At 42.0% G+C, this 26811-nt stretch overlaps 11 protein-coding genes across 11 annotated transcripts; 5 read left to right on the top strand and 6 right to left on the bottom strand.

The window, feature by feature from the left end:
* Positions 1-109: 109 nt before the first annotated feature.
* NEHOM01_0653 (uncharacterized protein) lies at positions 110-994 on the bottom strand (the record flags this gene model as incomplete). Its single annotated transcript, XM_051489531.1, has 1 exon — positions 110-994. One exon carries the CDS (start codon positions 992-994, stop codon positions 110-112), a length of 885 nt encoding a protein of 294 aa, XP_051345491.1.
* A 320-nt stretch (positions 995-1314) lies between these two features.
* NEHOM01_0652 (uncharacterized protein) lies at positions 1315-4437 on the bottom strand (the record flags this gene model as incomplete). Its single annotated transcript, XM_051489530.1, has 1 exon — positions 1315-4437. One exon carries the CDS (start codon positions 4435-4437, stop codon positions 1315-1317), a length of 3123 nt encoding a protein of 1040 aa, XP_051345490.1.
* A 562-nt stretch (positions 4438-4999) lies between these two features.
* Positions 5000-8254, top strand: NEHOM01_0651 (uncharacterized protein; the record flags this gene model as incomplete). The annotated part of the gene is made up of 1 exon (XM_051489529.1): positions 5000-8254. The coding sequence occupies one exon, from the start codon at positions 5000-5002 to the stop codon at positions 8252-8254; it is 3255 nt and encodes a 1084-aa protein (XP_051345489.1).
* A 473-nt stretch (positions 8255-8727) lies between these two features.
* NEHOM01_0650 (uncharacterized protein) lies at positions 8728-9081 on the top strand (the record flags this gene model as incomplete). The annotated part of the gene is made up of 1 exon (XM_051489528.1): positions 8728-9081. One exon carries the CDS (start codon positions 8728-8730, stop codon positions 9079-9081), a length of 354 nt encoding a protein of 117 aa, XP_051345488.1.
* Positions 9082-10038: 957 nt separating this feature from the next.
* NEHOM01_0649 (uncharacterized protein) lies at positions 10039-13131 on the bottom strand (the record flags this gene model as incomplete). The annotated part of the gene is made up of 1 exon (XM_051489527.1): positions 10039-13131. One exon carries the CDS (start codon positions 13129-13131, stop codon positions 10039-10041), a length of 3093 nt encoding a protein of 1030 aa, XP_051345487.1.
* Positions 13132-15255: 2124 nt separating this feature from the next.
* NEHOM01_0648 (uncharacterized protein) lies at positions 15256-17619 on the top strand (the record flags this gene model as incomplete). Its single annotated transcript, XM_051489526.1, has 1 exon — positions 15256-17619. The coding sequence occupies one exon, from the start codon at positions 15256-15258 to the stop codon at positions 17617-17619; it is 2364 nt and encodes a 787-aa protein (XP_051345486.1).
* A 252-nt stretch (positions 17620-17871) lies between these two features.
* NEHOM01_0647 (SWI/SNF-related matrix-associated actin-dependent regulator of chromatin subfamily A-like protein 1) lies at positions 17872-19632 on the bottom strand (the record flags this gene model as incomplete). The annotated part of the gene is made up of 1 exon (XM_051489525.1): positions 17872-19632. One exon carries the CDS (start codon positions 19630-19632, stop codon positions 17872-17874), a length of 1761 nt encoding a protein of 586 aa, XP_051345485.1.
* A 189-nt stretch (positions 19633-19821) lies between these two features.
* NEHOM01_0646 (uncharacterized protein) lies at positions 19822-22632 on the bottom strand (the record flags this gene model as incomplete). The annotated part of the gene is made up of 1 exon (XM_051489524.1): positions 19822-22632. One exon carries the CDS (start codon positions 22630-22632, stop codon positions 19822-19824), a length of 2811 nt encoding a protein of 936 aa, XP_051345484.1.
* Positions 22633-23157: 525 nt separating this feature from the next.
* On the top strand, positions 23158-24561 carry NEHOM01_0645 (tRNA (uracil-5-)-methyltransferase; the record flags this gene model as incomplete). The annotated part of the gene is made up of 1 exon (XM_051489523.1): positions 23158-24561. One exon carries the CDS (start codon positions 23158-23160, stop codon positions 24559-24561), a length of 1404 nt encoding a protein of 467 aa, XP_051345483.1.
* A 179-nt stretch (positions 24562-24740) lies between these two features.
* On the bottom strand, positions 24741-25301 carry NEHOM01_0644 (uncharacterized protein; the record flags this gene model as incomplete). Its single annotated transcript, XM_051489522.1, has 1 exon — positions 24741-25301. The coding sequence occupies one exon, from the start codon at positions 25299-25301 to the stop codon at positions 24741-24743; it is 561 nt and encodes a 186-aa protein (XP_051345482.1).
* Positions 25302-25320: 19 nt separating this feature from the next.
* On the top strand, positions 25321-26520 carry NEHOM01_0643 (uncharacterized protein; the record flags this gene model as incomplete). Its single annotated transcript, XM_051489521.1, has 1 exon — positions 25321-26520. One exon carries the CDS (start codon positions 25321-25323, stop codon positions 26518-26520), a length of 1200 nt encoding a protein of 399 aa, XP_051345481.1.
* Positions 26521-26811: the final 291 nt, after the last annotated feature.

The following is a 26811-nucleotide window of genomic DNA, read 5'->3' as shown; positions in this document are numbered from 1 at the left end:
GATACTAACTCAACTTAACTCAATACACAACTTAACACAACACTCAACTCAATCTAACTCACCCCAGCCTAACTCAACCTAACTCAACCTAACACAATACTTACCACTTCTAGTGATAGTTCGAGGCGATGTGGGCCGCGAACTTTGTCTCACATGGAGTGAACCACCAGTAGACTGCACCAAGATGAAAGAAGACTGCAAATGATAAAAGCCCGCCTGCAATCCAGATAAAGCTTTTGTAGATGAGGGCGGGTGTTTCCCAGAAGATTAAGAACTGAATTACCAGTCGGCCAAGAACAAAACCAGCTACTAGTAAGATACTAATTGGTGAAAGTATCGCTACTATAAAGCTGTCTGCTATGTTGAGAAAGTAGATCGAGTGGGCTGTTAATGCTAGACAAACACAGAAGAGACAGTCAAGACAGAATACCACGTTCTTCAGACTTCGGTCAACTGTGCACTGAAACAGCACGACCAAGTGATCACCGGTGTAGCGGCTTTTTAACGCGTTCAATCCGAGCATAGCTATCCAGCCGGAAAGCCAGATCCACATCAAATGAAATACACCTTTAAAGAGATAGAAGAAACTTCTAGTGAACTCACCATTAAAGATCAAGCTGTAGAGAGATAAACTACAATTGCGGCCGCCAAACCAAACACAAAGAGGCGCAATATAGTAGTAGAAAAGTACGACCGATGTGCCGTAGAGAAGAGACTGTGCGTTAGGTGTTCTTCGCAATCTGGTGATTAGTAGGCTGCGGATCGGATGTATTGCTATGCCCCCTGGGGCTAGAAAACGCTGAGGCATTAGCGGGCAACGTATGAGGTTGTGGTCTAGATCGGAAGAGAAGAAGGCTTCAATACAGCGGATATTGATCGGGTGTAAATATTCGGGTTTATACCGATTCCACTGACTTTCATTAAGGACAATGATGTCGCCTAGGGCACAAAAAACGGCCTGAAACAAGCCCAGCCAACCCTTGTGATTTTCCATCTTTAAAGATTGTGGTCGAGCTGGGTTATATTACTTGAACTAGTATCAACGTGATCGCTTATGGTAGTTCTTTGGCTGGTCCGGTTTGAAAACACCCTACTATGAAATCATTTCTGGACAATCAGTTATTGGGACAGATCTCCCATAATAGGAAAGAAACAAACACCGCCGAAACTTAGCTCTACCATCTTACTCTGCTTATCTAAAATAATGGCAACCCAGCTAGGATCTCTGGTTTTGATTTTGGTCATTTTAAATCTGCTTAGTCTTCTGCACGCAATACAAATAACTAGTAGCTCAGTTAGTTTATTGAGTTATACTTAAATGATGTAGATTCGGTTGGGAGGCTGGTTGGCTATGTTGTCGTTAAGCATAGCGGCAAGACGTCTGGGCCTTCGATATGAGACGTATAAATAGACTTGGCCGTCCAAGCAATCCATCTTATCACGCCAATTAGGATCAGCAGATGGTAAATTAGTACTATCCTGGGCAAATATAAGATTGGCTGGAGGCACGCTGATAAGCCAATCAATACCGTCAAAATCACTTGTGTTTCGGCAATTTGGACACTTATCATCTGGCGGAGCCCTTATTAGACACTTACCACAGTGCGGATGGCCACACTTGCGATAGCAAAACGTTGTGAAGTGCTCTTTAGGATTGAACACACGGCAAGCCTTTTTGAGGGCTGGCTCCTCTCCATTCTCTTCCGCATTCGCTTTTGGCCTGGTTGGTATATAAAGAGTATCAAGACAAACAGAGCAGAGCATGGTGTGGCGGTTCTCCTTAATATGCTTTGCGATCTTTTGAAGTGAGGTTGTTGAACCATTAGGCTGGGGTGCAGGAATGAGTTGGTCAAGTTGCTCGTCGTCGTGGGTAGCAAGTTGCGATAGTACTGAATGCGGCATTGCAATAACAGCAAGTTCTGGGCTGTTGGCATTAGTCAATGAGCCAATCTGGTAGACATTAGCTAATACCTCGACAGGAGGGCTATATGAGTTAGTGTCTTCTAGTTGGATGCTTTTAAGCCTCTCCAAATCACGAATTAAATAGTGGCGTGTGTCGGCTATCAACTGCATATTGTGCGCGATCTTAACATTTGATATTCGCAAAGTCCACACATCTTTAAATCGGAGAGCCACCCATCGAACAACAGTCACTAAATCCTCTTCAGCTAGTGCCTGGCCATCACCAAAGTGTAACCTTAACACCATAACAGAAGCTCTTTGAACTGGAGATTGTTGAGATCTAAGACTGACCAGATCCGATTGCAATGCAGCTAAGGTAGTGTTGTAGATTGTAATCGCATCCGTAAACGACAGAGAGTACTGACTGTCGTACATTGCTAGAGCTTTAAGATATGCACCACACGATGTGGTTGAAATCTTAATGCCATAGGATAACAATCCAACCAAAACTTCATCATCCAAACTAAAGTCGGTTTCTCCTGTTTGAAGGAATAGCTTGTCTAGATGCAGATCTTTAACGGTTTTGCCTTCTCTGGACTGCTCCTTTACATAGCTAAGTAGGGAGAATCCTTCGATTTGGTCTTGCTGGTTGTAATGCCGAACTTCGTTTAGTTTATGGAAGTCATTGATCACTATGAATGCAATGTTCTGACTTTCAAGCATACCAAGAACCTGAGCAATAGCCAGATTGGAGAAAGTTTGATTCAAAATATGCACCTCTGTTGGCTTCTCAAAGACATAACGCCCTAGCATTCTGTAAATAATGGACATATCAACATTGTCTAGGGTTAACTTCGCAACATTAAGAAGATACTTGGGCTTTTTGCCGAGCTCCTTCTTTAAAGTGTTTAGATCAAAGTCTCTGTTGGGTTGCCGGTCTTCGCGCGTATTAGAAATCTTGAGTTCGGTGGCAGTGATGCTTCGGAAGAGATCTAAAAGGTTGTGGCACAGCTTAGCCTGCCGCTTCCTTGGAGTTTTGTCTCCATTAATATTAAGGATGGGGTAGTGTATATTCTGGCAAAAACAGACATGGCAAGCTTTGTATTGGCGGAGATGGCCGCTTAATTGGGGGTGATAGAGTGGAATATTAAGCTGGCCGGTTAGCTTCCAATCATCTAGGCTGATTTTTGAGCCACAGCATACAACCCCACTCTGTTTTACCTTCTCTTTTATTGAGGCCGGCAATGCACCTAACTGATACAGTGTATCTATAGTCTCATACAAGTCGGTTCGTCCGTTCTTATAATTTATATGGACCCTTTCCACCCGTATACCATATTTGGCATAGGTTTCTGGGTTGTAGACTTGGTTGTACACATCCAGGGCATTGCATGGCATCGTAGGATCCACCTCAACTGTGGCAATAGTTGCAGTAACTTGAGTCTTGGAAGGTGATTTGGGTTGGGGTGAGTTAAGCATTAACTGGATGAAATCCTGGGTGGCATCAAGACCTAAAATGTTATACACCTTGATGGTGGTCGCGTTTTGTTCGCCTAGGTGCTGCAATGTTGCCCATGGCGCCTTCAGAGCTATTTCCGGATGGTTTGCCACTGCATTCTCCAGACCCGTTATTTCTACCTTCGCGTCACGAACAACACTAATGGTGATTTGGTTGCATTTAGAGGAAGGCGGTTGAAGGGCTGAGAGATCTATATAAGCTGTTTTGGAAATTCCATTAATAGTGAGAGTGTAACCATTCACTAGTCGCAAATTATTAAGCATGTGCGTATTTTGAAGACCATAGGCAGTCAAAACAACACTTGTAATTGGCCGCAATAAGATAATACCAAAATATCTCAAATCCGGAAGCCTATCATTCATTTGGCTTGAAAGAGAAAACTGGCACGGTTCGTCATAAATAACATGGTTGAATGTGCTCTGCGCTTCTATTTCGCAGAGCTCTAAATCTAGCCTGCCAACATTCTCGCTCTTTCCTAATTTAGAATTCAAATGAAGACAGAGAGCTTTACACTCAACCAGGTTAATAACACGAGATATAATTTGCATGTTTTCCTGATGACATTTTGAATTAGCTGTTAGATAAGAAAGATAAAAAATGCTCGTTCTAATAGAGGCAATCCTTCGTAGTCCATACAAAGCCGCCCTTGCTGTTTTTGCGTCTGAATAACTCGGTATTGTAAAGCTGAGATCCGATCCCGTGCATTCTATTGTGTAACTGGGTATAGTTTCGTTCGGATTAGATAGTGTTGTGCTGGTCTTGTGATCATAGGGTATAACCTCGATCTTCTTGTCTTGATGAATAAATGCAAACCCATGTGATTTCAGAATCCACACTGTCTCTGTCGGAGTCGGATATAATACTTGAATGGCCCGGTCTGGTTGTGCCCTATCAATTGCTGCGCCAGCTCCACTCAATATCAATAACCAACCGCACAACACAATCATCCAATAATTAGCTACCTTAAAGCTCCAACGTTTAGTTGGAATAACGGTGATCATTTTCAGATTAAACATGGCTCTAAAAAGTAAAAAGTCCTAATTAGGAAATGTTGCCCAAAAAGGAAAATTCGTTGAAATCCCTTTAAAATTTAGGCTTGCTTTGGCTATTACAACCTTTTACATCTATATAAGAATAATGCATGTGCTGCTTCTATATGGCCTAAGTATTGGACATACTTTAAGGTCTAACTTATCTGAGATTAGCTAATAAATCAAACCTAGATTTGAACTTTGAAGACGAAATTGGGTTAGTATTGGAGGTAAAATATAAACCTATGAATCACAAGATACTGTCTGTTCTTTCCCAATCCTAATCCAAGTATTATTCCAGTCTGTTACAGCGGCATTAAACTTCTTAAATTTCGAGCTTAAATAAGATATTGGATGCGTTTGGCCGATATGATAGAGAACCGTTTTTGGTCTATAATAGACAGATTGGCACTCCAAGCTATTATAAAATTGGTGTTGTGTAATGCGATTGGTAGAGAAGAGATATAACAGTTATATGCTGTTGTAGTGTTTTAGACATTATTGAATCTGTAGTGATAGATAATGTCTAGGTTTGAAATAACTTTTTATGTTATTTCCTTATCAGGAAATTATATACTTATATGAAAATACTGATTTTTCCATTATGATCGAATATGATATGATTCCTGGCAAGCCGATCAACGCCCGGCAGTTTAAAATGCTGATGTGCTGGTTTATCGGATTATTCGTCTTATTTGAACGGTTGAATGCTGTTGGCTGTTCTGAAGAAGTCGGTGTCGTGGAAACTTTACCGAGCTCCGACGAACTGATCAGAGATTTGCGAACAACGGGTTTTGTGTTTACTAGTGATGAGTTTACTTTACTGGCCACCCCCTACACTTCTAAGAAATCACAAGAAGCTGATCCAACGCCGGGTACAATTCTAAACACACCCCAATATGCGCTAACGTACTCAGGGTTTGAGATCGAATTCTATTTGCCAAACTATTCGAGTGAAACGAAGGCCAATGACGCTTTGGAGTATTTAAGAACAATAGCCTTTATTAAAGTCTCCTCCGCCCTTGTCGCCTATACGGAAACTAAACCAGACTATCACAAGATCAATATGCAAATCTTATCTCGAGTTGTTAACATGTTTGACTGCGAGGAACTGGTTATTTATCCTAAGGACGCTCAGGACAAGAGCGCACAAAATCGTCTAGTCGATTCGAGTGTCTGTTTGGCCGAAGCACTAAATACAACAAAACATGCTGATTATGACTCGGCATGCGAGGTATTCTTCTCAACTATCGCACATATTCGTCTTTCCGACATTATACATAGTGATGTTGTTTTGCGGCGTCCAATCACAAAGGTTACCTTAGCGGACAATGAATTCCAAAACACCCCATACCTTACCCAGCTGCCTCTGAAAGATAATTACACTCTTGTATTTGAGCAGTTGCCCAGTGTTGCTGTCATTAACCTTGCCGTTCTTCAAAGACCTTCTCCTAGTTGTGACTGGATCATATTTACGGAGAGCCAGAATTCAGATATAACACTAATTGGCCTTACAGAGGTCATAGATCGGCATCCTGCACTAACTTTGGATATGTCTTGGGATATTCTTCGCCGCATGGTTAAGACCAACAAACCAATGAGCCGAGTCCATGCAATTTATGGACTTACCATCTCTCTACAGTCCCACCAAGAAACGCTTGAATTCCTTCAAAACCAACCGCCAATTGAGTCTATATTCACTGTTGACATGGTTGTTTTAGAGGTTGCTAATGATATGCCATGCGACTCTTTTGGTTATTACAAGCAAATCTATACCCGTGAAGCACTCTCTAAATACGGCATCTCAACCGACAAAATCGAAATAGTATATCTGGAGCGAGATGATTTCTTTGCTACTATAAGCGCACTCTGTCGTATCAATGCTTTGTCGCTAACAATACAAGATGAAATTCGGGATAATGATATCAATTGCTGTGGTGATAAACTGAACAATCCCACCTGGAAACTTCAAGAGACTGTTAAAGTTAACATTGCCAGGCGCTATACAACTTACTGGCTCAATGATTACAAGCAAAAATGCTCTACCTATTTCTGTCAGCATATACACTACGCAACCCTCATCCTTATGGGGCATAAAACTCCACACTCGAACCACGCCCAATTATGTATTGGTTTTCTAAATCTGCTCCAGAACATCACGGGTAAAGAGCTCCACATATCAGATCTTCGTGGTAGCAACCAAACAACTACCAACTTTGATATGGCTAGTCTAGAAGCTGAATCTATCAAATCTCCAAAATATAAACTTAATGTTGATGTTTTGGTGTTGGACAACGTTGATGATAGCATCATCTATTGGATGCTTGGGCATTATGACATTGCTAGTTCAGTAGAAGTCCGTATTCTAAACCAGGGATTCAGAAACCTTGCTATTGCTCAGGTTCTCTCTTATCCAATTGGCCAGAAGGTATCAACACTTGTGGTCAATGATCTCAGTGGGCTTGATGAGATTAAGCAGTACATGTCACCACGCTCAACCCAAGACTTCTTGTTGTTCAACTACGTCGAGGCTGCCAAAGAAACCGGCCAATCCACAGAGGATATTGGCCTAAACAAGCTATTCTTACAACACCTGGAAGATCTCGGTCCTGGTTTAAATAGTAATGTGTTGGGTATGTTTGCAAGGTGTGGACTTCAGCCTACAATTATAACATTTGATGATTATATTACCAGTGCATTGACTCGCACCAACCAATATCTTCATGTGAAAAGGACGGTCGTTATCCTTTATGACATCACCTTAGAATCCTTACAAACCGATCTAGCTAATTGTCAAACTACAAACAACATCTTCACCAATCCCTCACTAGATACCAAGCACACTTTAATCCAGAGAGAGTCTATAAAGAATCTGCTTCTATGCTTCAGAGACAGCCAACCACTAACTGAATCTGATCTAGTAGATATTATCCGCTGGGTGGCTTGTCGATTTGATAACGTGGTTGTCTTGCGACTGAGAAATGTTACCCTAACAACCGAAGAGCGAGCAGTAATAGCCTCGCGCAACTATTGGATTTGTGGTTTAGATTCACTTGAACGTGTTATATTAGTGGACGAAAACTCAAACGGCACGCCTATTATGCTGGGACTCAACCAGTATCATAAGAGTTTACTAATGAATGTCGACAATTCAACCACCGAGTTCACTGCAGTAGCATCAGCAACGGTATTCCGGCTCTTAACTTGCCTTGATCAAGCTACTACACCTATTGCCGAGCAAGCACGTGCCAAACCATCTTTCAAAATGATCATAGATAATATTGATGCCAACAAAACAAAGCCTCATGAAATTGTGTGTCCCGTATGTCTCGATAGTCTTTGTATCGATCCAAAAGACGAGAACGCAAAGACAGAAGACAATAAGAAGCCAACGACAGAAGATGATAAGAAGTCAACGACAGAAGATACAACAAGTAGTGGCAAACCTAAATTTAACAGTGAATGCCCTACAACATTTTATTATCTCGAATGTACACATATAGTCTGTGGCAAGTGCGTGATTAATTCCCAATCGACCAAAAACCCAATAATCCAATGCACACTCTGTCGAAAGAATATCTTTGAAGATATGCATAGATTGATAGATGTTCCTTTATCTAGCTGTGTCTTTGCTGGCGACAACTCCTCAATATCTCCAGCTGCTTCTAATTGGCTTAATAGTATGGCTTTTGGTGACAAGCATATCTACTTCTATACTTCCTATAAAAGCCTAGCCGACCTGCAAACAGACATTGAGAACACACCCGCTTACAACGACTCCAACCCCATCTATATTATTTGATCGCCCAATAAACCATTTAACTAGCTCGTTTAAATAGTGCCGAAGACCTAACAACTCAATACTAACCCAAAGTATTTCTTATCAAACTCGCTCAATCCTAATGCCATCGCACATTGTCCTAATTAGAAATGAATGGATGAATTAAACGCAGTCTATTAAAACTAGTATAACTGCCCGTCCATCACCAACGTCATATAATATCAACTGGTTTTGTTTTAAGTATATTATTGGGTTAGCATGTCTTTATTCTATTATGTTCAAGTTGGACTAGTGCTTTTAACTCCCAAAATCAAACATAATACGCACTTTAAACTAGCCAGCTCAATTTAGTTTGAATAAAAGCCTTTATTTTGACTTCACACACTGATACACTCTTAACTATCTTTGATAAGATATGGCCAGAAGATAGATTTGGCCAGAAATCAAACTGGAGTTTCACAATAATACTAATGAGTCGATTTTTTTGCTAATCTATGAATAAAGTCTCGTATAGAATGCTTAATCAAGATCTATTGACTGAAATGCCAGCCGGAACAGTTATTCTTCTTGGTACTCTAGTCGCTAAAGAAGAAGATCTCTACTTATCTGCGCCCGATGGTGCTACATTGAAGATCCGTATGACCGATGAGGCCGATATCTACAAACTAGCTGATTATGAAGACGAATCCATTCTTCTGGTTGGCACTATCAATGGCGAGCAGATCCAAGCTAAATCTTGGGCTCGGTTTGAATCAAGCATTGATACTAAGTTGTACCAAGAGACATTTTTGGAGATGCAGAAACATCCCCAACTCTTCTGTGCTGATGCCGAGGAATCACTTGAGTAGAAGTGAGTATATTGTGTGATCTGAAGAAAGACTTGGTTTATGGCCCAATCTAACTGAATTGATTGATTAAAAAGCAAAAACTATACTTGAATTTTTAAGATACGATCGATCCTGAACGTATCTCTCTGTGTGATGTTGGAAATAGTTATGGTGGTTTTATAGTCTAATGATAACAAATTACAATAAATTATACCAGATTGTCTTTCAAACTAACATTAATTCAAGTTGTGGTTTTCAAAAGGTAAGAGTTAATCATTTATTCTTTATCTATCACTCTGTTAATGGCTAGGGTGGGATAGTTGAAATACTTCACACTGTGGGTCGCCATCAAGTCTAACTGGAGCCAATGACTCACAGCAAATGAAGTAATGTTGCGATTGTTTTGTTTTCGTTGTAATAGTATCTCTATTGATTAGTTGGGATAGGATTGGGTTTGATTTGATTTGGCTTGTTGGCTTCTTAGCTTGAATATTAGCTGTGTTGGATTAAGTTATGTTAAATATTAGATATGTTGGGTTAAGTTATGTTAAATGTTAAAAGCATTATTAGAATATAAAGCAAGTAAAAATGAAATTGAATTGAGTTTGTTTTTGATTTAGTTTAAGTTTAGTTTGGGTTTAGATTTAGATTTAGTTTGGGTTATAATATGATGAACAAATACCCATATAAAGTAGAGATATGTCATTTTAGTAATAACTAAATCGTAACCCAATACCAACCCGATCTTAACTAAATGCTAACCCAATAGACCTTTAGCATAGGGATAGAGTTTGTTTGAGATAAGTTTGCATGGTTTAAAGAGCTTAGCAATCATTCGGGTTAGTATTTTATGTTATCTCGACTGGGCTGCTATTGGGTTGATATGGTTCTGGAGAAATATGGTGGTAGAGGAAGTTACGTCTTCTGCGCGCAATACAAATAACTAGTAAGTAGCTCAGTTAGTTTATTGGGTTAGGCTTAAATAACATAGATAGAACCTGGGCCTTGGGTGGCTATGTTATCCCTAAGCATAGTGGCAAGATCACTTTGCCTTCGATATGAGACGTATAAATAGACTTGACCATCAACCCAGGTTATGCTGTCGTGCCAATTAGAATCGGCATTGGCGACATTGGTATTGTCCTGGGCAAATATAAAGCTAGCTGGAGGCACACTGATAAGCCAATCGATGCCATCAAATCGACTTTCGTTTCGGCAATCTGGACATCTATCATTCGGCGGAGTCCTTATTAGACACTTACCACAGTGCGGATGGCCACACTTGCGATAGCAAAATGTTGTGGAGTGTTCTTCAGAATTGTGGTCGGTCCCAGGTTGGGCGGACACTTCCGTATTCGCTTCTGGCCTGGTTGGTATATAAAGAGTATCAAGACAAACAGAGCAGAGCAGTTCGTGGCGGTTCTCCTTAATATGCTTTGCGATCTTTTGGAGTGAGGTTGTTGAATCATTAGGCAGGGGTGCAGGAATGAGTTGGTCAAGCTGTTCGTGGTGGGTAGCAAGTTGCGATAGTACTGATTGCGACATTGCAATGACAGCAGGCTCTGGATTGTTGGCATTAGTCAATAATCCAACACGGGGTGCATTAACTAATACCTCAACAGGTGGGCTGTATGGGTTAGTACCTTCTAGTCGAATGCTTTTAAGCCCTTTCAAATCACGAACTAAATAATGATGTCTTCTTGTTGTCTCCATCAAGTCAATTGCCGCCTCGGCATTTAGGAACCGCAAAATGACGACCTCCTTAAATCGAGAAGAGACCCACCGAACGGTAGTCACAAGGTCTTTTTCCTTTAGTACTTGATTGCTTCTAAAGCGTACTATCAAATCCTTAACTGCGATCTTTTGAACCGGAGCTTGCTGGTCTAGCAGTTGGACTTTATAGCAGGCAAGATCAGTTGCTAACCCAATCAAATCAACGTTATAGAGCGTAAACTTATCCTTAGGCATTGTAAGAGCCGGGCTAGGCTGGGGTGTCATCTTTAAAAGGTAGTCATCGAATGGCACAGCCAGTAACTGAAGATTATAGCTATACAACTCACGCAAGATATCACTATACCAGTCAACTGCGACGCCATCTAGATGAAGAGCCAGCTTCCATAGCTGCAGATCCTGAATGGTTTTGCCCTTTCTGACCGTCTCCTCTACGTATTTAAATAGGGAGAAGCCAATGATCAAGTCTTTCATTCTGTATTGCCGAACTTCATTTAGCCCAATGAAGTCATTGATCACCAGGACAGAAATATTCTGGCATTCTTGCATAGTAAAGACCTGGGCAATCGCTAGATTGGTGAAGTTCTGATTCAGAATATGTACTTCTGTTGGTCCAACAAAGACATAACGTCCTAGCATTCTGTAAATAATGGAGTCATCAACGTTGTCTAATATCAATTTCTTAACATTCAGACGGCATTTGAACCTCTTGGCAATCTCCTCTTTTAGAATCCCTGAAATGAAATCACTAGTAGGTTGAGTCGGATCACGAACATTGGTAATCCTAAGTTCCAGGGCATCAATGTCTTGGAATAAAGTTAGGAGCCTAGCACAGGAGCGGGCTTGTGGAGCATAGGAATATCTGTCCCCATCAATTTCAATGGCGGTGTAGCGTATATTCTGGCAGAAGAGCCGACAGCAGTGAAGTTTGTAATCCCTAAGATACTCATCAAGCATATAAGTATTAAGTCGAATCTTAACTGTCTCCTTAAGTCTCCACTCAGGGTTGTTGGTCGCTTCACCGAGACATCGAATATCCCCGCGTTGAACTTCGTTTGGAATCGCCGACAAGGCATTGCAGCGCACAAGTATGTCCAGGGTGTTATAAAGGTCAGTGCGATTTTCCACATAGCGTATCTCAACGTGATTAACGGAGATGCCGTACTTGGAAAGGGCTTCTGGAGTGTAGAGTTGTCTGTAGTAGTCCAAGGGTTTGCATGTCATCTCGAGAGAGATTTGGCAGACCGCAGTAGTAGCAAAAACACAGGGGTCAATAGGCTCTTTACTAGGAGCCATCAGCATATCGCTGATAGAAAATGAACAAACATCAAGACCAGCAATGGTATGAACGCGGATTGGCTGTGTGCTATTCCTGCCTAAATACTGGAAGGTTGACCAGTTTGTATTTAAAGTTAGCATTGGATGTTTACGAATAACATCATCAAGGCCCGTCAGCTTAACAATTGCATCGGGGTAGGGCATAATATTGATACTCTTGCATTTAGGAGGAGCGGTTTGGAGAAACTTGAAATCAAGATTAATTACATTAGGCAAGGACATAAAGATAAGAGCGTAGCCATCTACTAAAGGCAACTTATCAAGAAGAGGGGTCTGGAGAATTTCCAGTCCCATCAGGCAAACAGTTGAAATTGGCCGCAGCATGATAATACCACAATATTTCAAGTCTGGAATCTTATTATTGCCTAGAGATGAAAGAACAAGGCGACATTCCATTTCATAAGTGATGTGGCGGAATGTATGGTCTGCTTCTTGCCGACAGATATTCAAATTAACCGGGGCGGCAATCGCATCCATTTTCAGATCAGTAGCTACAAACAAGACCAACGATTTGCAATCAGCCATATTAATAACTCGAGACATAATTTGCATACTCTCCTGCCGACAGGTGAGGTTGGACATTCCACAGGTAAGATGCATAACATCTGTCCTAATAACGGCAATAGTTCTTAGCTTATTTAGAGCCGCTACAGCAGCTTCTCGACTTATATAGTTCGGTAGTACAAAGTTCAGAGGGGCATTTGCATACTCCACTTCATAACTAGGCGCTTCTAATAATGAGCTATGTTTAAGTGGATTTTGCGATGGCGGAGGAGTATAGGGTGTAATTGCCACTCTTATGTTCTCATTGGCCATCAGAAATCCAACGGAGTATAGGGTGACTAGCATCACTTCTGGAGTCGGAGGCTCTAGCTGATCTAGTCGGCCAACTTCATTATCACCACGCACACTCATCAGCATTACTATCAAGACACAAAATGACATTGCCCAACGTTTAAGCATATGGCAACATCTGATTTTTACAGATGAATCAGTAATCATTATTAAAACAGTCATAAAACCTGAAAGCAAATTGATTTAAATAGTATTATTGTCCCAATAAGGTAAATTAGGTAAAATTAGCAAGAAAATCAGATGCTACCCCACTCTATCATCTGTCTAGCAATTTCGCCATTCCTGGCCAGCATCACCATACATTGCCATTTCTTTCCTTTGACCTAATGCCAATCCAACCTAATAACAACAATAACCCAATCCAATACTAACCAAATACTAACCTGATCTCTGGTAAGCTACTCACTACTTAGTGTGGCACGCCGAGTATGAAACTCGCCCAGTTTGAAATACAAAAGCCCTCAGCATGTGAGACTTGGAAATTGTCTTTATTGAGTCAAAGTACCAAATGAGTCTCCTTTCTGTCTCTAGGACCAGGAATACAACCTTTCATTCTAAGGGTAGATTTAGAAGCGGATGGTGCTATAGTTTATTCAACTATATTCTCTCGAGCGTTTTAGATAAGCTTTTATAGATTAGATAGTGTTAGTGTTGGGTTGGGTTGGGTTGGATAGGGTTCATTAGCCAACACCGACTCTATTAAAGACCTTCCATGAGACGAGTATCGATGTGATTTGTTAAATAAATATGGTTGTGTGTGTGGATGACGTCATATTGAATTGTAGGGTAGATATATAAAACCCAATTAGTCGAATCAGATTGACTCTATTAAAGTTGCAAGACGTAATTAGCTGGCAAAACATTAGGTTGATCTTATGGGAGCTAAATAGTGGTCGTATGATAACACGATTGGATTGGTATTGGGTTAGTGGTTGGGCTGGATATGTTAAGAACAACACTGGCTGTAGCAGAGACCACACAAATAACTCAATATTTACAAGGAGTATATGCCAAACCTTTATATCTATCTGTTCTCCAATAGTATCGACTGTAAAAGAGGGCAAGCATGTCTATGGTCCTGAATAACAGGTTATAATGGAATAGACCGGTAGAGTACCCAGACATAGTGCTTATCCCGCCAAAGATAGCTCCTATAGAGAAGCGGATAGACACCAGCCACCGACAGAAGTACTTGGATAGGATGAGCTGTGGTAGTAATTGGGTTCGTATAAAGGTAAAGGAGTTCTCTATTGGGTTAGTATTTGGATTGGTATGGGTTTGATAACAATACTAACCCAATACGGCAATCAGGTACTAGCTTTTACTTGCCGGAGCCAGGAACTATACTACAGATGCTGGCAAATACACTTGAGTAAAGAGGTGTACGTGCAGCAGAATTGATTGTTGTTCGGCATAGATCAAGATGAATTATTGCTAAGCATTGACCCGAACAACATATTGCTAAGCAGTGGGTAGTGCAAATCAAGGCCTCTTATCAACGAGTATACTAAATCTGTTTATGTCTATAGAATATGATAAGAGATAAGAATTAGACTATAAAAGGAGAGTTTATTACTTTAAAGCACTTTCAGATAAGAAAGGAAGAGAGCGAAAGACCTGAAGGTATCTATCTCTCTTTTGGGTTGATAGCCACTTTCAAAATATTCGCAAAATAGTGCGAACTCGAGTGGCTCTAATTTGTTCGTGTATATTTTAAACTAGTAGTTGTTAGATTTTCAAATAAAGCGTCTTTATTGTATTCTGTCTCGCCAGCCTCGGAACCCGCAATTTCGGGCCAGAAAGCGAAGCTCGTCACTTTCTGTAAATAGTTTTGAAATTTCAAGTTCGGCGAGTTACAAGATTGGCGTGCAACATTTATTAGATCTCGAGCGGAATTGTTTTGATAGTCGATGAGCCAACCAACCACTTTACTGAATCGATCCATATAATATTAACACTAGCCCAATATTGGGTTGGTTCAGAAATGGCGGCAAGAGGTCATAAAAGGAAAGAACTATCCAACATAATTGTACATTTTTGAGACTTTCTACTTTAGGCAATTTGTAAGTGTTTCCAAATGGGGAAATTTCTATTACAGGGGCTAGCCAATTAGCAAACAAGCATGCTAACTAAGCGCAACACAAATACAGTCCAGCCTATTTCTTTTCTGTAGTTTAGGATTGATTCCAAATTTAACAATATTACCAAAAATGGTAATTTACAATCAAACACATCTTCAAAGTTGTTATCTTGATTTGTTTTTTATATTTTATGACATACACAGCTATTGATCAACATCTTTCCATCAGTCCATCAATTAAATCTCGACTGCAATTGTTTTCAAAAGCGCTGATGCTTATTAGTGCTATGCTAATCATGGCTTTGACTTTTGTACATGCAGCAGATTCAGACCGATCAGCCCAACCAATCGGTAAATCAACGCCTAGCTCTTCAGTGACTTCTGGCCATTGGTCCAGCAGTCTCACCCAAGAGGCATCTCAGTTTATAATAGAGACAGCAAGCAGCTACACTATATGCAAAGACTATCTTGGCCAGAAAGGGCTGATCTTAATAAATGTGATAGAGAACACGACGCCTGAAGTCCTAATACTTCACAATGGACTTACCGACACAGTTACAACAGAAGAGATACATGCTCTAACTAAGTTACTAACCCAGGCGATAGAAAGCACGACCTGCACCAAAGTTGAATTCATTGGATTTAACTACCCTACAATGCAGATAAGTGCGCAGGATTTAACGGACAAACAAACGTCTGGCAGTTTCAGTAACAGATTGTCTGCCACACGAAAGTCTATACGGCGCACCTGGTCACAAGCAAATACTTCTCCAAAACCAGTCACTCTTCTCCTAACACGATGCAATGCCGAGTTTGCTAAGGTCTTACCATTAATCTTAGGCCGCCGCCAATCAGTTAGCATAGTCGGCTGCAAACAGTGCTTCATGTCTTCTTTAGACTGGCTCTGCCAACTTAACATATTCCGTGACAAGCCCCTCGATGTAACTATCATTCAAGACAGTAGCGACAAGATTACATTTTCGCAGAGCCCACGAGCTGAAATAAGAATCAACTTATGCCACACCAATAGCCAGCTAGCTCTCAGCAGCAAGACCAATACCATTGCACAGCCCAAGTTATACCTCCAAATGAACCTGCAACAACTGGCCAGCTTCTCCGACCTTCAAAAAACAGCCAACATAAGGCGACTAGAAGTCTTTGGCGTAAGCAATGCCACCCTCTCGACACACCCAGAGTACCAACAACAAAGTGACCCGCCATCAACTTATCTCAAACTGCATCCCCAAGAAACCTATCTTTATTTTGATACTCAAACCGATATGACCACAGCCAACCCAGCCCAACTTGAAGCCATCTTATTGCGCTCAAGAGTCCTCTTAAAGAAAGCGATGTTTCTTGGCATAAGCGAGAAGCCTCTGAATTCGGCTTTACAATTTTCAGAACCAACTGTTTGCGAGCCTAAACCAAGAATACCGCATAAAGTCACTAACCTGACGACACTGGCCCATGACAAAGGCGCACAAGCCATGCTACTAGTTAATTTTGGCAACAACTTTTCTAACACACATCATGATGTTGTCTTCAAAGTCAGCATAACACCCGATCAAAAGTTTGATAAGACCGATGCCACCTCACAACTACTATACCGGGCAGTCACCAGCATAAGGAATATCTCAACCAGCACAGTTAGGGTTTTCAATACAGCCGTTGATGAAGAACTTGCAGATGAGACCATCAGCATAGGCAAAGCAATCGAAAGCCAGTTCTTAACTCTAATCTTCGATGGAGTCCCATTCAATTACATTAAGGATTTTCTGGCTACACTCAGTAAAGATAAAAGCCCAATGGTTCTACAAATTGCCAACACCAAAATACCTTCATTGGAGCATTGCCTATCACTTATCACCTGCCGATACAACCATATAATTTCCCTTCAAATATCAGCAGCTGATTTACAGTCGTTAGAACTCAAAGACCCCTTATCAGATACAGATAAAGAGGCCATCAGCAAGCTCCGTGTGTTGGTATATCCAAACACTTACAAAGCCAGACACACAGACCTCGAGAACCTTTACAGCCTAGGCCTTCCCATCTGTCTTCCTTTTTGCTTCTACTACAGCCGGGACTATTGTGCGCAGCCACTTAACCTTCCAGCCAAAGCCAGCCTTCATCTATACGATACTACCTTTGGTGACATTCGCCAAGTTCTTGTACAAGCAAAAGCCACCCTGCTCCAGCAGCAGTTAACAAACCTCGACTGCTACATTCACATCGCACCTGATCTTGTTCTAACACCCCAAACTGCCATCCTCCTACTCAACTACATGAAGCTGCATAGAAAGCACTTCAGCACTCCCCCCACAGTTTGTTTTACCTTTAATCTTCCGGCGCACATTATAGCCTTCCATCTCCAATTCCCACTAGCCACAGGCCCCTTCTGCAAAGACATGATCCATTTCCACTTACTTTACCACGACCAACTAGAGCCTAAATCCATCGAGCTATGCTCCCAGGCCGCACGTACTCAACCTCTACCAGATCAATTTTACATCAACTACATCCCAACTACATCCTATCCGGTCTTATTCGAATAAATAGCAAGAACCATCCACACCATCACAATCACCAACCCAACCCACTAATAACCCAATCTAAACTTAACCCAATTCAGCACTTGATTTATTCTTTCACTCTAGGCCTAGTTACACCCAAAGATATTATAACGATTAAATTAACAGTCATTCTGATAAACACCCTCTTATATTCGTATCACATGAATCCAGCACAACACAACACCAACAAACATCAACCCAACACAACCCAACACCAACTCAATACCAACTCAATTACATGAATAGCGTAGCCTGGTCCGGATCATAAGGAAGAGTGGTACATTCAATCGAGCTCTTATTAGCAAACCCAAGCTTCTCTAAATTGTTTATCTTCTTAACTAGAATTGGCCACATCATCCTATCTATATATGAAGCGAAAAGGTAGTAGATGCTAACACTACTTGTTTGTCCAATACGATACACTCGGTCTTCAGCCTGAAGATGATCTCCCGGCGTCCAAGACAGTTCCGCAAAGATGACAACACTTGCACAAACTAAAGTCAATCCGGTCGAACAAGTCTTAATGCTAAGAACAGCCGTGTCTATTTCAGGCTTGCTTTTGAACTCTTCACAAAGAGAATTACGCATAGCTTGAGTAGTACCACCATCTATTCTAATGCAACGACGACTAAAAACCAGCTCAATAGCCGAAAGCATCTCTTTATGATGGGCAAATATAATGATCTTTTTGTTAGTTTGCTTGCGAATAGCCGTAAGAAACCGAATTACATCAGGAATCTTTTCAGAAGCAGCCTGGTTGTAAGCCAACATAGTCTCTGGCGGCTGGACTTTACCACCAGTTATCTTAATATTTGTTTGTCTAGTAGATAGCTCAGTCTTAAAACTAACCACAACGCGCTTCTTCTGGCCTAGTTGGATACAATCGGACTTTAACCGCCGAATCATCACTAAGCGATTGATAAAGTAATGCAACTCTTCCAAATTAATACTGCCAGTGTATCGCCTGGCCTTTTTCCAACGGGGATCCATTCGACTTAAGTGCGTCTCATCTAATTTACAATACCTTTCATGGTATTCGTGTTCTTGATAAAGCGATGGACAAATGATTTTGATTTGAGCGTACAACTCACTAGGCCGAGAAAGGGCTGGTGTGCCAGATAAGAGAATAACATGGTCTATACTAGTTAAAAATGGAACAAGGGCCATTGACCGCTTACTTGTCTGATTCATCAGCCGATGTGATTCATCTACTACCGCCATAAAGAACTTACTAGGATGAAGAAGATCCATATTGACTGGATCCTTCCTTTTCTCAACCTCTTCTAATAACATGCGGGCTTTCGTATAAGTTTCAATTACCACCATTCCTTCACCTTTAGGCTGAACTAGCAGGTCCTTAAGCTCACCGCACTTGCCAGTTATGTACTTCTTGACCATATCTCGCCACATAGTGCAGTGTGAAGATTCAGCAATAATTAGCAAGGACCGATTATCCGTGGGATTGTTGGCTTGATACGTCTTAATGGCCGCCAATGCCTGAACTGTCTTACCTAGCCCCATTTCATCAGCAATAAGTATGCGAAAGTTTCGTCTAGCTACAGCCAATAAACCCTCGCGCTGAAACTCTTTAAGAATTAGATCAGGAACACCCGGCAGTCGACTCTTTAAAGTACATACTAGTTCTATACTGACATCACTAGGCTGCTTAACATTGAACTTATCTAAGCACTCAATAGCACTGAGAGGAGGACCATCAATTGTAACTTTAGGCTGGGCAGTGCGCAGTGCCTTTAAAAGACCAGCATGATCTTGCAGCCGATAAGTCCAAGTATTGCCTTGTGGCTGGTAAGTTGTATCTGGTTTATCATATAAATATGTGCAAATATGACTAGCACTTGGTGTAATTGATATAAAGAATTCACTAACTATCCGAACAACATAATAGTTTGGTAAATTGACCTTTTTGATAGAAGGTCGTGTTGGGCCAGAAGAATTGTGTAATTGGGCCAATAACTTATTCTCACTTACCTGCATAGCGAAAAAATAAACCGGTTGGTATTATGTTTAGATCGAATTGAGTTGTGTTATGTTGTGTTATGATGTCATTTAGTTGGATTAGGTTGTGTTAGGTTAGGGTTTGGTTTCGATAGTATGTGATTGGGTTGGGGTGTGGTAGGATTGAAGCGTATTAGATTAGATTGTTATTGAAAAGATTGGTTTATTTCATGAGTGTTTCTTGTGATGGTCTTTAGAAATGACTTCTATTCGTTCCACATAGAGATCAGAAAGTACTTTGTTGCTTAAGATGCCACACAATCGTGATATGAGGCGAAGGGATAGAGCGGTGTAGACGGTTAAGAAAGGTAGAGTTATAAGTAGGAGGCGTAAAAAGAGACGTGGAGGGCCAATGAAGGTTTTGAATAGTAGAGCGTCGGCTAGAACGAGTGAGACTAAAAAGAAGGCTACTTTCCTTAGAAACTCGGTCTCAATAAAAGTGCCAGTTATGATAGTATTGATAGCTACTACACCCAACAAGACTTGGGTTAAACAACTTGTTCTAGCCAGTGTAGCCGGCATAAGAGCTTGAATAATCTCTGGGAATAAGAGTAATAATGACTTAGCAATAATACTCAGAGAAATAGGCAGCCAGACAAGCAGTCGAAGAGTCCATCTTAATCCAATCCTAGTTATATTCTTGAGGCGCCAAGCAATCCGGCCAGACTGTCGAACTGTCTGCCATCTCTTAACCAGAAACCCAACTACTGCTACAGAAAAGAACACCCGATACGCAAATGGCACGTAATCAGCCAAGTCCAGGCCAGCCGCCAGCCAAACAAGTCCAGCAACGGCCGCCCAAACGCCACAAGCGCTTACCATCAGCACTAAACTATAAACAATCAGCAGCAAAAGCACACTAGCCCAATAGGCCGTTAGTTTCATCGCAAAGAAGGATGGAATATGATAGAGCAAGAAAGACGGATTGTACAGCAACTGGGGTCGTGAGGCCAAAGCAACTATTTCACTCCAGGAGCAGTTGTCTTTCTCGGCATCTAAAAACCGGTCCTGCGAAGCCGGATGAATCCGCTCGCCCTTATAGTCGAAGTAGAACTGCTTTTCAGCTAAAGTCACTTCCAGCGCTTGTCGTTTGGCTATCTCCTCTTCCCGATATTCTATGTTGGCACAGGCCGGCAAATACTTCAGATAAGCTGGATCATTCTCTTCCACATGATTGGAGTCAAGTGGAATATCAAAGAGAAAAGATCCCAGTCTAAGACGCAAAGCCATTGCCTTCGTTTGTGCGAATGTTCTCTGTAGTAGCAGAACCACTATTCCTTGGGCCGATTCCAGAAAGAGCATCCGCCCAATTGCTCCTAAATAAAGCCACGCCTGTATATCCTTAAGACCAAACGTCTCTATCTTCAAAACCGGCCCAGTCTTACCGAAGAACCGGCCCGTAAAAAGCAGCATTCTAGCCAACCCTACTCCCGCAGTCAAAGCTATAACCAAAGCCAGGACTTGCAAATAGGTCAAAGCTATTCTCCGTAAGGAAAGCCCCAATCTTTCTCGCATCATCTTTTCTAGTGATCCACTTCCTTGCAAAGGAAGCATCCAATAGAAGAGTCCTTGCCGGTATACCTTAACCACCAGCTGTTCTAGCAGCCAGTTCATACCAAAGATAAGGCCATGGCCCGTCCCAACAAACCAAAGATTGCAAGTGACTCCTAAAACCCGCGCTGTGCTACTACCTATTCCTTTCCCATCAATTGCAGCCATAACCAGCGCCACTCCTGTTCCTCCTGCGCACCACGGCAGAGCCACCCATTCCAGTGTTTTTAGTACGACCACCTTAACTAGTGCGTAGGCAGTTACTCGCAACTTGTCCAACCAACCCAGCGGCCGTTGTAGCATCCATAATATCAGCAGCAGTCCGCCTATTACTATTACAGCCAGGCTTAGTTCCAGTAAACTTTCTAACCCAAGGCCAATCAACCCAATCGAAAATACCATCCCGCTTTGCCCTTCTAATCCAATCCCGGCCCAGGCCACTATCTTTCCTTCCATCCAACTCAGACCTTTTTCAACTCCCATCCAGCACTCGCAAATACCCAGCAGTAGCAATGGGTGGGTGAGTAAAGCTACTAAAGCCCGAACTATCCTACTTCTTTGGTAGCCCAACACTATCCATTCCAGCACACGAAAGTTTGCAGCTGCCATTTGCACAAGGTTATCGACCTGGTCCCGACGACTAAGAAGATTCTCTTCTTCCATCACAATGACCGCAAAGATAGCACAAGTTTCGTCGGGAGATAGTGTTTTCGTCTGGCCAAGCTGAATCCTCTCAGAAAAGCGATGATTGGCAAACATACCCAGCCGCGAAATCACGCCCACTACTGTGAGCAGATCGTCCTTCTTTTCAGGCTCCTCGCCCACTACCTGCATCCATTCCGAAAACTCCGCATCCTCAAAGAGACAAGGATGTGGCTTCTTCCTTTGCACCCGCAATAATAAGTGGCTCAACACCAGCGCCACCCCAACTCCTTTCTGGGCCACCAAACTAGCTACCACGCCCAGAATATAAAGTTGCAAGTACACCACACCCCGGGCTAGCTCCTGATCTGCAGTCGGCCAAACCCAAGGCGCCACCACCCAAGCACAGCAGGCAAAGACTCCATGGAATAGAGCCAAGCCCACCACTTCATCACTTGCGAACAATATCCACCGCCGCACATTCGCGCCCACTTCTTTGGCATACACCCAAAGGCACTGTCGTTTTGGCCGTGACTTCTTGTAAACCCGCCTCAGCCGAATTCGATGACCACAAAACTCACAACGTTGATTGCCGGTTTTGAAGATCCACTTAATTAAACAGTCCTCATGCACATGCTGCAGCTCTCCTCGGCAAAAACACGGACTACACAGCTGCTCTGACTCGCCAACCCATTCATGGCAGATACGGCACCTAATTGAAACTTTCTTCTCGTTTATCAGTATCTCCTGCATGAAACTGCTAAGCCTACTATCCTCCGTCTCCATGATTGTAAAAAGATTGAGATCTTTCAGCCATCGTATGACGCCAAGATCATTTTGTTCTCTTGATACAAGTATCTAAAGATTGTCTACTAACTCACTTATCTTAATTTTCCACTTAATTACAAACCCACTATATTTACAAATAAGAAGAGGCCAAAGTTCACTTTATTACTCCTAAGATCCTTCCACCGCCTAAACCAACCCAACCCAATCCAATCCCATCTAAAAACACTATCTAAATACTATCTAAAAACACTATCTAAAAAAGAAAGTAAAACTTCAAACGATTCCAAACTATTTCAACTCATTTCAACCCAAAATACTAATCCAACTACACCCAAATACTTAACACAATCCAATAAAATTCCAAAATATGCCATTGTAATGACAATTGCCATAAAAGGAAAATAAATATCTCAACTCAAAACCCGGTCTAAACACCTCTAAAGACATTCCAACCCAATAAAATCAACTAGAATCGGCCAGAATCAACCCAAAGCCGTGAAATTGCGTAAATATTTTTCGCGAATGACCGTTTGCTGGCGTATTAATTCTATCCCAAATAGGACCCGTCGTGCGACTCTTCTAGAAGCAATCAATAAGACCGTTGATGGACCTTTTTCCTTGGCTTTTAAAGATAATCGCCGCACAGCTATTATCATTACTGAGTCCGAAATCCAGCCAGAAATACATCTAAATGGCCGTAAGTTGTCTCTAAAGCGTCTCGAAGAGAGTGCCAAAAGTGCAGTCGATAGTGTAACTCCTCTCTGGAATCTTTCTTATGAAGATCAACTAGCTACTAAAGCCGCGGCCGTCCAAAAAGCCCTAGCAGTCATTGCCGGTGCCACCAGTGCAACTGTCCAAACCCACGCTTCACCCATACGCCAAGGCTACCGCAATCGCTGTGAGTTCACTTTTGGTTTCGACACAGAAGATCGTCCGATTCTAGGCTTCCGCACCTCTGGGTACTCCACCGGCCCCAACCGAGTCACTGATCCCTCCGATTGCATCTATAATGTCAGCACAGAAATGCTAGATAAGGTCAAAGAAGTCAACAACTATCTAGCCCAACATCCAGACCTAGTCTACAACCGCATATCAGCAACCGGTCTCCTTCGTCTCCTTCTTCTCCGCCGGATTGGCACCCAATTAGTTGGTGTTTTACTGGCTGCTGGCTCCTCCCTTAGTGAGACAGCCACCAACCCGCACCTAGTTCAGTTTAGCCAATCACTTCAAATAGATAGTCTTTATTTAGCCGTTAGTACGGGCATTCATGAAGGTCTACCCCCAAACACACCCCTCCATCTTCTCCATGGTTCGAATCCGCCCCATCAACAAACCCTAGGTGGTTGTCAGTTTACTTTAGCCCCACTAAGCTTCTTTCAAGTCAATATCCCCGTGGCCGAAATACTAGTCCAAATAGTCAAAGATGCCAGTGCCAATCAAACCATCTTAGATGTCTGTTGCGGCTCGGGTGTTCTTGGCATTTGTGCCGCCCAAGGCACTACCGCCCAAGTAATTGGTCTCGAACTAGATGCCCAAGCTATTACTAGTGCGCAACTCAATGCCGCCACGAATCAGACTCAAGCCACCTACTACACCGGTCGAGTAGAGGACACTTTAACTACAGCCTTAACAAAAGTATCTGGACCTTGCACTGCACTTCTTGACCCGCCTCGAGCCGGTTTCCCCAATCGCCTCCTTCTTTCCCTGCTTAGCACACCCAACATCACGCGCATCCTCTACATCAGCTGCAGCTATCGGCTAGTGATCGAGAACCTAAAAACCATAAGTAAGAGCCACTTTATTCTGAAACAAATCCATATCTTAGATATGTTCCCTTATACGGACCAAGCCGAGTGCGTCTTCCTCTTTGAAAAGAACCCCAATTCCACCGCAGTACCCAATCAGCACCACCCACCATCACCATAAAGCCTTAATTCTACCACGTACTTTGTCATACCCACTACTAAGTAGCACTTAGCAGGACCAATGCCATATGAGATAGCAATAAATAGCCAAACACTATAACTTACGTCATAAGCAAGACATACTAATGCAGTAATAACTTGATCCGGTCATAAAACTAGACTAAAATAACTCCAACTAAACTAGTTGTTCTTCCAACAGCGCAAATCACGCAGCCAGGACATAAATCTGAACCGTCGTGGTCTTTTCCCTTCTTTGGGCTGCTTAATCCAATTGCCCCCTCTGATCGGCACAAAGGCAAAGTTCTCCGCTTGCACAACCCGTTTGGGCTGCCACTGCTCCTCCGCCTCTTTCTTCTGCCGACTGATCTCCATCTCCATCTGCAGTATCTGCCGTTGCACCCACGTCAAACTCTCCATACGCCGGGGTGTAATAAGCTGGGCCGTGCTCTGTGCAGCACTAGCATAGCTAAACGTGGAATATAGATTGGCGTTAGTCTGCATGTTCTGGCCAGTTGCGGCACCAGTTTGAGTCTCTAGATGTGCATTGTCACTAGCCGGCTGATTTGCCTGGTCTAAATTCTCATGCGATCCTTCCACTACGTCCTCCACCACATCCTCTACCACATCATCGTCACAATTTTTAACTGTATCAGTCGTTACGTCATTTTCTTCCACTGCAATTGATGGGGCTATTTCTAAGGCTTGATCGACCACCGGAAGCAATGCCTCTTCTTGTATCATTATCTCTTCCTTTTCTATCATGAAAACCCCCTTCCTACTTCAATATATGCGGGTACCCCATACCGTTATCCAATCATTGGCTCAAAATTTTATGGATCCCGTGGCAAAGACCGAACTAAACCAGCCTTGGCTTGAGGAGTTGGACGAATCATCATTAGATAGTAAGGAGTTCTTTAAAAACGCCGCCCCAATTGCAACAGAGACTGATTCAGAAGTCAGTTCAGCTGAAGATTGCTGGAGTGACGAGATTGGAGCTGAAGATAAGCCCGATTGGCACGTTCCAAAACTCACCATTCCAATCAGTGCACGAGCAAGTGTCCCATTACGTGGCAGTACTTTAGATTACAATTTAGTCAAAGGTGTTTTTACTTCTAGTACTTCTCTTATCAAAATAGATAAGAATGGAGATCTCTTTTACTTTTTAGATACATTGGGCCGGATTTATGTGCAAGGCAAAGATAAGCAAGTCGATCTTTTAGAGATGCAAACTCCCGAAGGCCGTCCTTGTTTATTCGTTGATTTAATATCTCTTAGTGATAGTACAATAGTAGCTCTAGGCCGTAAATGTCCAACTCTCTTTGTGATTAAGCAGGGTAGAGTTAGAGAAGTAAAAGTACCTAAACATGAGGGTAAGTCCAAAAAGATAAGAAAGTATGATGTTAATGATTATATGGTTATTTCTGGTTTATCTATTTTTATCTACTATGGTAGTACTCATTTAGTGAGATATCGTTTGGATTTTGAAGAGGAAGTTTTAGATGCTTACTATTTAGCTAGTGAAAAGATGGTTTATATCTTATTAAGTAGTCGGGTGGTTAAGTACTCGATGGAATTACGGGCCCGTTTGGGGCAGTCGGGTATTTTAGTTGGGGCATTGAGTTTAGGGTTTAGTAAGGACTTAGTCTTAGTAGGTTTAGCGAGTGGGTTGAGTTTAATGGATAGTCAGAGTTTGCAAGAACGGGAGCACATATCTAATCTGGCTAACGTAGATAGGATTATTACGATGGAGAGTCTGAATGTGATTGTTTATGGGTCTTCAGAGGGTGTGAATGGTTTACGACTGATTAATGCACGTACTCAGCAAGTGATTGCTAATTTTCCAGGTGGACGTGGTCTAGGCCGAGTAACTGCTTTTGCCGAAGGACCCAAAGGTCTGTTGTTTGCAGAAGGCCGCGTAGTGTCTCTTTTAAGCCCCAAAGGACCAGTGACCGAGTCTTAACTTAAGTTTGCGATTGAATTGGGCATTAGTTGCAATTTGATTGGTTTAAGATAAGAAAGAAGCAGAAACTGGTTAGCTGATAAGCCTATCACAAATAAATTGAGTTAAGTTTCAGATAAGATTTAGTTAAGATTTAGTTATGTTATGATTTAGTTAAGATTTAGTTGGGTTATGTTAAGATAAGATTTAGTTAGGATTTAGTTATGTTATATAATAAGATAAGATATGATGTAGTAAGTCGAAATAAGATACGATAAGATTTAGTTAAGATTTGGTTATGGTATAGCAAGT

This window comes from Nematocida homosporus (assembly GCF_024244095.1).
Source record: "Nematocida homosporus strain JUm1504 chromosome Unknown 4463, whole genome shotgun sequence".
NCBI lineage: Eukaryota > Fungi > Microsporidia > Nematocida > Nematocida homosporus.
The sequence above is the reverse complement of the archived record's forward strand: the minus strand, read 5'-3'. Positions and strand labels throughout refer to the sequence as shown.